General features: G+C 42.0%; 1 protein-coding gene across 4 annotated transcripts in view; it reads right to left on the reverse strand.

Annotated features, from left to right (window-relative positions):
• dip2cb (disco-interacting protein 2 homolog Cb) overlaps window positions 1-13,883 on the reverse strand; it is a 113,821-nt gene extending 99,938 nt beyond the window's left edge. For 3 of the 4 annotated variants that reach the window (XM_061796707.1, XM_061796708.1, XM_061796709.1), the window contains exon 1: window positions 13,632-13,883. In XM_061796707.1, coding sequence (XP_061652691.1) covers window positions 13,632-13,713 — 82 coding nt within the window. In that variant the 5' untranslated portion in view covers window positions 13,714-13,883. The remainder of the gene's footprint in view (window positions 1-13,631) is intronic. The other variant, XM_061796706.1, reaches the window with a different exon arrangement.
• Window positions 13,884-14,143: the final 260 nt, after the last annotated feature.

The raw sequence follows: 14,143 nt of genomic DNA on the forward strand, positions 1-14,143 counted from the left end.
GGTCTCAGGACTTAAAGGCATCCCTTGTTTTGAGCAGGGTCTGTACCTCGCTGTTCAGCCAAGGTTTTTGGTTTGGGAACACTTTGATGGTCTTTGTGCTCTGTGCAGAACTTTATGTAGGAAAGCACAGCAGATATGACTTTCCAGGTGTCTCTTCTGCAAATATGGCCCAGTCTGTAGTTTGGGGGGGGGCGCATAGACCGCGACTATGTTGGACTATGTGACTTCTCCTGGCAGATAAATTGGTCCACACTACAACATAAGATACTTGTTGTCCGGACAGCAGCAAATGTCCTTAATTGTTGTCTAAGTGGACCATCTGTTGTTCACACACACAGACACGCACACACACACACACGCGCGCACACGACTCCACCATATGTCTTAACTGGACTCGCTTGTTCTGTCTGCTCTGAAGCTGTCATGTCCTGCTGGCCAATGGCGGAGTCTTTGAATGAAATAATACACCCAAGTCTCTATTATTGTCATCACGCCGTAATCCAGCCAGTGAGTGGTAATCAAAAGTCAGAGCTCAACCATCTTATTGTTGAGTGACCGAGAGTTGGCGAGGAAGAGACTTGGAAAAGGCAGTTTGAAAGGGTTAGCATTTATCCTAGCTTTTACCCCAAACCCTCTTTCCCCACTTTTGTTTTCGATGGCACCGTTGTCAACACCACCTCAGCACGGGGATGGTGAAGGAGAGAGCTCCCCAAATCTGCGCATCTCTGACGGAATAAAACCCCAGCTCCCTTCGCCGAGTGAATGGATGCCCGCAAGCAGTTCAGATCTGCTGTACTGCAAGTGGTTCCACTCAGGAGACTGGGGGTGAAAACACAGAAACAAAAGAGATGCTTAAACTACTCTTAACTCTGCTGCAACTCAGAGTGCTGGGTTAACGCGACTGCTTGCACCGACATCTTAGTTAAATATGTGCGTGTTTGCGTGTGTGTGTGTGTGTGCACGGATCTGTATGGCACGTGTGCGAGTTTGCGCACGTGTTGGTTTGTGTGTGCACGCGTGTGTTTATGTCTGAGCGTGTGTATTTGGACAAATGTGTGTGCGCGCTTTTACCGTTGTAACTATTTTGTTGTGCTCTTTGCACAATATTTTTGTTATCCATTGCTCTCTCTTTCTCTCAATATGTTTAGTTTTTTAATTTTTTTGAGGACGATATATTTCCCCAAAAACATCACGGCAAACAATAGTATCATTTTTTTATGCAACTGATAGTGATATTAGAGCATTATAATGCAATTACATCCTTTTTAAGAACAATTAACTGGAAGAATATATTGAACATTGGCATCGTAAGGTAGAAAATAAGTATCTTAAATAAAAACTATGAAGAAAACAGACTCTGGCTCTGTTCACAAAAATGATTCTTGAAAAAACATTTGGCACATATCAGATTACACACATTAACGCCTTAACAGGCAATAAATATAGTGCCAATGCAGTTTCCAGTTGGTTAAGAAAAAGTGCAAAGTAACATTAATAACAGCACAAGTCGATCAAAGCAACCTGTTTTGATTCAAGATTTGAACTACTTTTCAAAAGTCTGCTGCCTTTCTTTCAACGGTTCTTTGTCACCATTCAATCGCTACATCTCTTACACTAGTGAGGAACGCTGTACTGTATATAATGTCAGCATACGTGTGCCATATACACGTTTGTATTTGCATTGTTGGGCCGTTTCCCATCATCTGAAGAAAATGGGTGGGACGGTTGTGTTGGGATTGGATTGTCACTTTGAGGTTTTAAATTGCGTTGTCTTTGTTGCGACTTCATGCAAAATTAGACGACATAGTTCGTTAGTGTTGGTGAGATGGCAGTGTTCATCTGCCTTGAATCCAAAACGTTCCAACATTGTGGAGGAGGGTTAGGCTTTGGAACTAATTCCAGAGACCAGATGGGTTTCATGCATCCGCTTTCAAGTCGTGAGATTTTTTTTTTTTCTTCCTCAAATGGCTGGCCGTACAGGTGGACACTTCTCTCGCTCTCTTTTGTTTCAGTCTTGTCAAAAACATTCATACGCCGGATTTCCAGCACCACGCCGGACTACTAATCCATACCATTGTGTCCTCAGATGCAGATTGATCTTACTTTATGCATCCCTGCTCATTTTTGTGCGTCTCAGACACGGGACGCACATCGAACGATATCCCTGATCAGAATCAGGATCATCTTTATTTGCCAAGAATATCAAAAACAAAACTTTTCTCCAATAGTTGGAGCAGCTCGAGTACGACAACAGGCAGCCACTGTGACAAAATATACTTTTAGGACATAAAAACACACTATGGGGACTCATTGAGCAATGAAAGGTTACCAGTAATGTGGTAATGCTGATACAATGACATTTGTGGAAATGATGCAGAGTCCTTAAGCAATTTAGAGCAGTTTGAAGTGACTAATAGTGCGATAGTCTGGTGCAGTGACAATTGTGCACATGGTGCAGATAGTTCTCAAGCACATGAGTGGCCAGAATTGGTCAACAACAGATATGCAAAGAGTGCAGAGTGACGAGATTACTACAGTGAGTGCACGAATAATGTAGTAGTATCTCAACAGAGATGTCCACAATTGGCAGTATCTTACAATGGAACTGTTTAAAGGTCAGAGGACAAAGATTTTCAAATTTTTCTTGATAACTGTAGAACCCCTTTACGAACCACATCTGCGATTTTGAAGTGATTATATAGCAGATATACAGCAGTTAAATCGATAAATATGATGCAGAATCCGCCTTCTGCTTTTTGCATCCAGCGCCTTCCGGTCTTCGTCTCTTTCCGGCGCTCTGATGTCACACGAGCCAACCAGCCTGTTCATTCGGCGTTCTGTGCTATTGTTCCATGCTGTTGTTCCCGTCCTTGTATATTTGTTGTCTAATGATTAAACGATGTCACGATGGTTTATTGTGTGGCATTTGGTTGTACAAATGGTTCAGGCAGGGGCAAGAGTTTGTTGGGGGCTTTCCAAGTGAAAAAGGAATACGTGACCAATGGATAGGGAAAGTCACTCAACAGGTGAAGAATCGTGGTCAGCTATGGGTGACTAGCAAGCATTCCAAACTGTGGTGATCACTTCGAACCGGCGTGTTTTGAGAAAGACTTTGCAGAAAGCATTGGATATAGAGGTAGAGGCGGAAACCAGTCACGGGTCATTGCTGTTCAAGTCCAAGTCTTTTAACATATTGTCAAGCTGAGTCTCAAATTCATGACTCGAATTTGGTCATCGAGTCATCAAATTCATGACTCGAATCTGACTTGAGTCCAAGTCATGTGACACCTCTGTCCACACCTCTGGTATTATGTGAATTACACAGTGATCAGACAAGCCCAAAGCTGCGCAGAAAATAGCAGAGTACCAGTTCTTCAGTGTGGTGTAGCAGTGGTTGAGAATGTAATGATGTTCTGTTTGGGACTATGATTTTTAAAAGGTAAATTGGTTTGTTTTGCTTGTAAATAATTGGCAAAAATAGTATGAATAGTCATAAACGATACTTTTATATGGTGGTGGTACACTTATGCAATCATTTTTGTAAGTATGTCAATCATATGGTTGTGGTAATGCTCAAAATTAAGTGATTTTCTTAGGGGAAGAGGGTTAGGAGCACACACTATAACAACTGGCCCCCCTCAGTCCAACAAATAAAAGGAAAGCCTTTGTTGTTGTTTTTTTTTTATTATTAACTTGTTTTGTCTACTACTGTTTGTTTGCGGACAAACTTCTTGTTCACAGTCACATATCTTGCGAATATCATATCTCAAGTCACTGTCAATCGAAACTATGGTATGGCATGGTCATGCTGTACCTCCTCAGAAATGGTGCGACCAACTGAAAAAGTCGGTCGCACCAGTGCGACCAACTGAAAAAGTCGGTCGCAACTGAAAAGGTCAGTCGCACCAGTGCTACTAGTCCAAAAGTTAGAGCCCTGTTTAAGTGTCTGTGTGTGAAACACATTTCCATTGTACTAGCATTATATTTGCAAGTGGCTACATTTTGAGTCAAGTACTGTCAGTGAAAAAAAATTGACAGTGGCAAAGTTTGTCAAAAAACTGTATTAAGATAATATTTCTGTTTCCTATCAAATTATCTTAATTTTCATTTTCAAGAAAAAAAAAAAAAAAAAGATGCGCGAGTGTTTACAGACTCCGAAAAACGACAGCTTGGACATGCGGCGTAGTCTTAAATTGTGACTGCCCAAACGTGGATATTCTACCCCACTTCTAACTTGACAAAACACCTTGCGGTAAATTGCAAATGTTTCTCTCTCGCGCACGCAAACACGCGCACGCACGCATGCACACACACACACACAAAATCAATGTCTTGTCAGCAAACAGCTTCTTCATTAAGTCATTTAAGTGAATAAAGCAAATGTTTCTGTAGGGCCCAATGCATGCGTTGTTGGTTTTGGGGCAGTTTAAAATTTAAATAGTGGCGTGTGTGTGTGTGGATTCCCATCTATTATTATAATTTTTGTTTTATTAATTTCTAAATTTATTTTATTTTTTTTACTCAGAAGCTACGAGTTACTCGAGTAGTTTTTTGACAGATCACTTTCTTACTCAAGTAAATATTTGGAGGACTACTTTTTACTTTTACTTGAGTCATATTTGTGTTTCATTTATTTGTATTTGTGTTTGAAATTGCCTCACTGAAAATATTTCAAGACAAGAACACAGTTTGCTGCTCAATGTGAATTGAAGAAATAAAACAGTTGATTATCTCAAAAAAGAAAAACAATTGGTCATTCATTTTAAGTGAAATGGCTTATTTTTTCTTGTGTATTCATAATAGCTTTTTAACCAAGCAAAAATAGAATTCATCTGAATACCCAAATAGTCGCTAAAAACCTTGGTAAGATACTTGAATACTAAAATATTCGATAGCTGCATCCCTACACTACAGGGAATAAAAAATTCAAATATACTAGACTTTTCATTTTGGCGTCATAGGGGCAAATCATTGGTCATGGATTATGTCACACTAAAAGGAGTTCCTGACTAAATATGTCGGGCCGGATCTGGGAAATCAACCACTATAGCAAATCGGGCCAATGATGGGTGCTAAAATCTTGTAGTCTGATCCAGTCACAAGGTGGACACAGCAGTGTGTGTTGTTTACATTTATCTAATGCACTCAAATAAAGAAATAATAATGCATATTATGTTAAAACTTGTAAACTTACAGATTGATTAAAAACAAATGAAGTGTTGGGGATGTGCTATATGTACTACATTCAGTATAACGGCATGAGAAGAAATGATTTGAACTTCATATCTGGCTGGACACTTACCTGCTCAATACTAAAAAGGCCACTCTGACAGCTACTTCTGTTTGACCCAGTTTTGTATCCGCTTTGACGGAGATCTTGGCTAGTGATGTAGATAAATTCGAGAAATTCCAATGACCTGATTTACAAGCCTCTTGGCAGAGAAACATCTGAAGCTCAGGAATGCGTGGACAATTCTAATTCATAGTTCACGTTTCCCGGGGCACCATAGAGCCAATACTGTATTACATCCCAAATACTAGAAAAGATTGGTTTGGCAAAATACGGGATGTTTAAATAGAGGCAGACTTTACACAAAAACTGTATCTCAGTATTCTTCTGTGCTCTTTTGAGCATAGTTTATTTTCTACTGAAGCTATTATAAACTGTCCAAAAAATACATAGCGGGAAAAAGGAAAATGTGTGATAGTTTTCACCTTACGAGTATGTTATCCTGTATTTTTCCCACATCGCAACGTGTCGCGGGATTACAATAAAAATAATGCAATTTTTTTCCAATTTCAGGCAGTCCTAACACACACACTCACACACATACAAGCAAATGTGCGCACTAACACTCACTCACACACACACACAAACACACACTTTCACGCTTGCACTTACGCACACACACGCGCACACTCAAAACGCGTGCACACTCATACAATCACTCTCACACACACACGCAAACACACACACACACAAACCCACCCCCATGGTGCTTCCTGCCTGCTCCAAAGATGACATCACCTCTTGGACAAAAGCAACATGGCAGGCAAAAAGGTGGCAGAGGCAGGTTGTCATATACTGCTAGTGGTGATTGGTCACAAAAAGATGCCACCATATTGTGAAGACATGATGGTGTGTCTGAGTGTATGTGTGTTTGTGTGAGTGTGTGTTATATTACTTTAAAAAACGTGTGCGTGTGTGTGTGTCTATTAGTGTGCATGTATGTTTGTTTGTGTGTGTGTGTGTGTGTGTGATATTGTGAGGACATGAAATGTGTGTGAGTGTGTGTTTGTGTGCGCATGTCTGTCTGTTCGAGGTGCGCTGTGTGTGTGTTACTGTGTGTGCGTGTTTGTGTGCGTGCATTAGTGTACTTGTGACCGTGTGTGTGAGTTTGTTCGTGTATATGTGTGCGCATGTTTATTAGTGTGCTTGTATATGTCTGTTTGTGTGTCTTCTACACGGAGGTAACCAATCAGAGGAAAGGGGGCAGTCTTAGCCAAATATGGACAAAGCAGATACAAAACTGGGTCAAATAGATGTAGTTGTCAGAGTGGCTTTTTTCTGGACACTCGTAAGACAAAACCAAGGTGTTTTGTTTTTTTTCAATGAAATTGACACTTTTATACAAAGTCCATGTCTTCTTCTTTTCCTTTCGGCGTGCCCCGTTAGTGGTCGCCACAGCGCATCATCCTTTTCCATATAAGCCCATCTCCTGCATTTTGCTCTCTTAACACCAACTGCCCTCATGTCGTCCCTCACTACATCTATCAACCTTCTCTTTGGTCGTCCTCTAGCTCTCTTGCTTGGCAGCTCCGTCCTCATCATCCTTCTACCAATATACTCACTCTCCCCCTCTGGATGTGTGTGAAACCATCAAAGTCTGCTCTCTCTAGCTTTGTCTCCAAAACATCTAACCTTGGCTGTCCCTCTGATGAGTTCATTTCTAATTTCATCCAACCGAGTCACTCCTACAGAGCACCTCAACATCTTAAATTTCCGCCACCTCCAACTCTGCTTCCTGTTGTCTCTTCAGTGCCACTCCCTCTAATCCGTACATCATTGCTGGCCTCACCATTGTCTTATAAATATTGCCCTTCATCCTAGCAGAGACTCTTCTGTCACACACCCGACACCTTCCTCCACCCGTGTCAATCTGCTTGGATTCGTTACTTCACTCTTACCACACTCACCATTGCGCTGGACTGTTGACCTCAAGTCCTCCACTCTCATCATTTCTTCTCCCTATAGCGTCACTCTTCGGCCTCCACCCCTCTCATTCATGCACATATATTCTGTCTTACTTCGGCTAATCTTCATTCTTCTCCTTTCCAATGCATGCCTCCGCCTTTCTAACTGTTCCTCCACCTGTTCCCAGCTTTCACTGCAGATCACAATGTCATCTGCGAACATCATGGTCAACGGGGATTCCAGTCTAACCTCGTCTGTCAGCCTATCTGTCACCACTGCAAACAGGAAAGGGGCTCAGGGCTGATCCCTGATGCAGTCCCACCTCCACCTTAAATTCGTCTGTCACACCTACAGCACACTTCACCACTGTTCTGCTGCCCTCATACGCCCTGTACTATTCTAACATGCCACTGGCACTCCAGACTTCCGCATGCAGTACCAGTTCCTCTCCGTGTACGGTCATAGACTTTGGATCTACAAAGACACCATGCAACTCCTTCTGCCTTTTCTGTACTTCTCCATCAACACATTCAAGGCAAATAATGCATCCGTTTTACTCTTTTTAGGCATGAAACCATACTGTTCTCCCAAATACTCACTTCTGTCCCGAGTCTAGCCAGCGCTAGTCTTTCGCATAACTTCATTGTGTGGCTCATCAACTTTATTCCTCTATAGTTCCCACAGCTCTGGACATCACCCTTGTTCTTAAAAAAATGGGCACCAGCACACTTTTCCTCCATTCCTCAGGCATCTTCTCACCCGCTAGAATTTTGTTGAACCTGGTCAAAAACGCCACAGCAACCTCTCCTCGATGCTACCATATCTCCGCAGGTATGTCATCAGGACCAACTGCCTTTCCATTTTTCATCCTCTTTAATGCCTTTCTAACTTCCCCCTGACTAATCATTGCCACCTCCTGGTCCACCACACTTGCCTCTTCTACTCTCCCTTCTCTCTCATTTTCCTCATTTATCAACTCCTCGAAGTATTCTTTCCAGCTACCCAGCACACTACTGGCACCAGTCAACACATTTCCATCTCCATCCAAAATCGCTGTTTTTGAACTGTAAGTCATTCTACTCGAAGTGTGAGTTCGCTTCATTCATACTCGCAGGTGTCTACATTCCTACTAAAGGTAAAAATTAATGCCGCACTGCTAACGCTCACTGAACAAGTAAACGAACTTGAAAAAAAGCACCCAAATTCACCCCTCATTATTATTGGGGACTTCAACAAAGCTAAACTCAACCACAAACTCCCTAAATACAGGCAACATACTGACTGGCCTACAAGGGAAAACAACATTCGAAATCACTGCTATACCGTGCTAAATTACACATACTGTGCTATCCTCTGCGCAGCTCTGGGCTCGTCTGATCACTGCTTAATTCGCTTAATACCAACATACAGGCACAAACTTAAATTCGTGAAGCCTGTGGTGAGAACAGTGAAGAAGTGGACCTCTGAAGCAAAGTTAGACTGTTTCGACTGGACAGATTGGAATGTCTTTGAAACTTCAACTGGCAGCCTAGATGAACCTACGGATGTGTCTGTACCAACAAAGACATTTTGCTCGTTCAAAAACAACAAGCTGTGGTTCACTGCCAAACTTCAGCAACTTTGCCAGGCTAAATAGGACGCCTATCGAAGTGGTGATAGAGCCCTGTATAATTGCGCTAGAAACCAGCTGACTAAAGAAATTAACATCACAGAGAAATTATGCAGAAAAGATGGAAAAACAGTTCACCGCTAACGACTCCAAGTCAGTCTGGCGAGGATTACAATCGTTAACCAACTACAAGCCACCATCCCCCCAAGCAGAGAGCAATAAAGGACTGGCTGACGACTTGAGCAACTTCTACTGCATATTTGAAAAAGACACTTTCACACCCCACACCCACCCTGCCGCACCACCGACCACCATCACACCTCTGACTCCCCCTCCTGCGTTGACCATCCACGAAGAGGATGTGAGACGCAGCTTCAAATAACAAAAGATCAACAAAGCCGCAGGCCCAGACGTCCCCATCCTGCGTGAAAGTCTCCACAGACCAGCTCGCTCCAGTCTTCACAGCGATCTTCAATAAACCTCTGGAATTGTGTGAAGCTCCATCCTGTTTTAAACACTCCAGCATCATCCCAGTCCCCAAGAAACCTGCAATCTCGGGTCTGAATGACTATTGGCCTGTCACCCTGACATCTGTGGTCATGAAGTCCTTTGAACGCCTCTGGAGCTGCTGAGGCAGTCCTACACAGCAGTCATTGAATCGGTTCTGTGTTCATCCATCACAGTCTGGTTTGGTGGTGCCACAAAGGAGGACAAAATCAGCCTGCAACAGACAGTCAGGACTGTTGAAAAAATTATTGGTGCCCACTACCCACTCTTGAGGGCTTTCACGCTGCCAGGACCAAAACAAGGGCACACAAAATCCTCTTGGACCCTCCACATCCTGGTCACCACCTATTCCAGCTCCTTCCCTCAGGTAGTCGCTATCGAACAATGCAAACTAAAACTAGCAGACATTCCAACAGCTTCTTCCCTTTTGCCATTAACTTCTTAAACAGTTAACTTACAATTCCATTGTAACATGCTGCCAATCTTGTCTTGAGTTTCTTGTCACATCTCTTTTGGGCCAATTACACATTCTTTCTGCACTCACTGTAGTAGTCTCACCACTCTGCACTATTTGCATTTCTGTTGTTGACCAATACTGGCCACTCATGTGCTTGAGAAGTATCTGCACCATTGCACAATTGACACTGTTGCAGATTATCACAGTACTAGTCACTTTAAACTGCTTAAATTTCTTGAAGTCTCTGCGCCATTTGCACAATTGTCAAAAAAAATAAAATAAATAATAATAATAATAATTGTATCTGCATTACCGGTAACCTTTCATTGTACAGTGACTCTCCGTACTGTGTTTTTATGTCTCAAAAGTATTTTCTGTCAAATGGCTGTCTGTTGTCGTACAAGAGCGGCTCCAACTTCCGGAGACAAATTCCTTGTGTGTTTTGACATACATGGCAAATAAAGATGATTCTGATTACATCAAACACATAAGCCGTACGCTCAGGCTAATAAACTCGTCATCATTAGACTTAAGCTAATGTTCACGTTTACAGCTTTAAATAAGTAGCTCACTGTTGTTGACCCCAATATTAGCTGCTAGCTTACAGAGAAGAAAGGTCCTCTTTGTCAAATATTTTATTAGCCACAACATACTTCCTTGATAAATGCTTGTGTATCACTGTCATGGTGCCATGAAAGGCAAGTTCTGTCTAGCAGGATGTGCATTACATTCCTCTTTAGTATTTTGGGTGAAATGCTCAAATTTCCGGGCTCCGTTGCTAACGACAGTTAGCCATACTTCTTTCGGGTACGTCACGGCCAGAGGTGGGTAGAGTAGCCAAATATTGTACTCAAGTAAGAGTACTGTTACTTTACTAATAATACTTTAGTCATTTGTAACGTCTGGATTATTATTTTTTTTTATTTTTTATTATTTTTTTTTTAATCAGAGCTGGATCAAATAAAAAAAAAATTATATGTGGGAGTCGACACACACCTGCCACCGTTTCAATTTTTAACTGCCCAAAAACCAACACCACATGCATTGGGCCCTACAGAAAGATTATTTGCTTTATTCGCTTAAATTGACTTCATCAAGAAGCTGTTTGCTGACCAGACATAGTGGTGTTTTCTCAAGTTAGAAGGGGGCTGAAATATCCAGATTTGGGCAGTCACAATTAAAGAGCTGCATGACAAAGTTGTTGTTTTTTTGGTCTGTAAACACACTCATGCGGCTGTTTTGTTTTGGGTTTCTTTTTTCTCCCGAAAATGAGTCATTTTGATTGGCTCGCAAAGGCTACGTGCGCGGTCATGTGACTGCCTTGTGTCGTCTGATTGGTGAGTTGGAGTCAAATGACAGTGTTCACGTTTGATTGGCGCAAAGGGCCGCCCTATGCGGAAGTCGAAGATGGAGTCTAAAAATAGACGCGCGCACACATTAATGGATAAATAAAAGTAGCGAACAGCATGTCAATCATTCTAACGGAGTAAAAGTATCGATCCTTCTTCACATAAATACTCAAGTAAACGTAAAGTGCATTTAAAGTACTCTGACATGTACAGTTTATCGAAGATGTTACTTGAGTAAATGCCGTGACCAGCCCTGGTCACGGCCCACCTGTATTGCCAGTATTGTGCGCATGCGTCATCAGAAAGACACCACTACTGCACATGCACCACGGCCAGAAGGCAGAACGGATAAGCAGCAAATGACAACATCGCCTATTAAATGAATTGTCAACAATTTTGATTGTCAGTAGCTGACTCATCTTGGCAGCCCAAGTGCGAGGGTCAATCGGGTGCGAGTCGGCGACTGCAATTTGTTCGCCACTATCCACCCCAGTCGCATTTGGCCGTGCTGCTCAGTGTACAGTTTATCGAAGATGTTACTTGAGTAAATGGGCCTAAGTTGACAACATAACAAAACATGTCAGCTGATGATGTTCAGAATGAAATATTGTAGTCTCTCATTTTTCGCAGGGGGGTTATGGAATGGATAGACTAAATTCCGCAAAGTAGCGACTACATATTTTATTATTTATAGATATTTTAAAGCTTTATGCATGATGTCCCGATGCAACTTTTTCCACTTCCCATCCGCTACCAATATTGCAGCCTTCAGTTTTGGCCGATACCGGTCCGATTTCAGCAATACTCATACATAATTTACTTATTTTTGCAGTATGGAATGTTGGAAAAGGATTGCTCAAGTGATATTACTCAAATAGAGAATCATAATCCGCGACAGTATGTATGAGGAAAAACTGGGTTACATAAAATAACTGTTGTACACGTCTTCACCTCTGAGGGGCAGTGTGGTGCATGTAATGAGATACATACTTGCAGTAACAAAGATATAAGACGTCATATATTGTTATTATAACTCGTTTTCCCACAGAGTTTGAAGATTATATGCCAGAAAGTATTGTTATATTGCCTGTATGTATGCGTTTATACAATTTGTGTACAAATATTCATTATTTTAAGAGATAAGTGCCGGCAGTTTGATGCAACTTTTTGTTAGCTCGTCAATGGTGTTTTTCATTCCTTGTGCGTTAGCTTTGAGCTAGTGAATTTTGTGACCAAAAATGAAGACAGAAACCAAGTCTGTGATGTATTTGATCATTCAATAGGCGTAATTCTTTTGTTGTCTGTTTAGTTTCACAGTGAACTTCAACTGGAATATCAATAAACGACTAAGTAAGCAACATTCACGATTACTCCTTGCTAGTATGTTAGCACCTTAGCAACCTGTTGTTGTGATCACGTGGGCGATGCATGCCGTCCGGTCGCTGCTGGATAGAAGTGCTGGAACGGAACATGAAATTGACTTCTTGTATAAGAGTGAGAAAATAGAAGTCTGATCTGATCCGATCCTTGTTTTTTTTTTTTTGTTAACATCAGACCTTTTTCCGATCTCAAAGATCGGATTAGGACACCCCTAGATCATACCAATACAAAACACAGCATGCATGTGAGGTGCAGGTATTATTTTTGTCCACTCATGGTCACCATATTCATGTTCTGCAATGTAGTATCTGTGAATGTGCATGGCTTTAAGAGGCGGGGCCTGGCCTGGTGACTGACTTGGGGATCAGCGAATGAGAGTGTAGAGTTGGTTGTCATTGGCTCAGAAGAGCAGCTGGCTGTTAACTGGCTAACTGTTTGCCAGTCTGGCCATGCAGCTAGTGTATAAATGTGCTTGTTAGGTGGTTATCTTGTTAGCGTTTGTTCAACAAAAGCGACTGAAATTGCACCGGCATCTGTGTTGATCTTTGCCCACCTGTGGAGGGATTCAAATTTGCTACCGAAATTATCTAACGAGGTTTATTTTAGTGTAGACGTGCAGATGTGTATGCCAGTACCGCTTTGCAGGCAACACATTGCCCTTTTTTTCTTTTCTTTGAAGTGTGAAATGATCCCAAACCTTTGGACAGTCTCTGCAGTCGTAAAAAAAAGAAAAAAAAAACCTCTGCAATATAAAATGTGATATGTACGTTTTTTAAAATCAGCGATAAGGTGAGACCGCAAAAAGTGAAACGCGATATGGCGAGGGAGGACTGAAAGAGTCTTGACACTTGAAAGAGTCTTTGAAGACGAATCGTGGTTTTGTTGTTGTTGTTGTTTTCGCTGCATTCAAGCACTGCGTCCGGACATTGGAGTTGTTTCATTGTATGCATGAGAACATCTTCATCGAAGCAAAAACATTTTTTTAAAATTAAATAAATAAATAAATCCTTTCACACAACTTCCAACTTTTCCCCGCTTCAACTCTGGACAAGCCCATCCGAGCACACAGTAACGCGCCAGAGAACTGAGCAGAGCTGTTAAGGCCAATCGGAACCAGCAAATCGTGCCACTCACCTTCGGATAACTCCAACTCCAGCTCGGCCAGTTTGGCCCGAACCTCCACGGGTATCGGAACCAACGGGTCCCTGTCCGCCATTCCGCCGTCGTCAGGCGCCTCGAATCTCCCTTTTTCCGCGTCTTCTTCTTCTTTTTCCTTATCCACGTCAAGTCCCCTCGAAAAGATCCCAAATTTAAAAAAAAAAAAAAAAAAAAAAATACAGATCCGAATCGGGACGTTGCCGTCGGCGTGGGTTTGCTCCTCGTCTCTGTCTCCTGGAGCCGTCAAAGCCGACTATATGTAACCCAGCTGCTTCCGGTGGGTTGCCTGTCAAAGTAATAGAAGTATTCCCTACAATTACACCCCTCCGGACGTGGGGTTGAACTGAGCAATGCTTTTATTTTGAAAGTAAGATCCTGCATTTTCCGGGTTTCTCTCTGCTAATTACCGTTAGCCTTACCCAAAAGGTTAAAAACGCGTATTTTTCTGCCCTTAAAATGCTTTAATGTAAATCTACCTACTCCGCTAT

This window comes from Phyllopteryx taeniolatus, chromosome 14 (assembly GCF_024500385.1).
Source record: "Phyllopteryx taeniolatus isolate TA_2022b chromosome 14, UOR_Ptae_1.2, whole genome shotgun sequence".
NCBI lineage: Eukaryota > Metazoa > Chordata > Actinopteri > Syngnathiformes > Syngnathidae > Phyllopteryx > Phyllopteryx taeniolatus.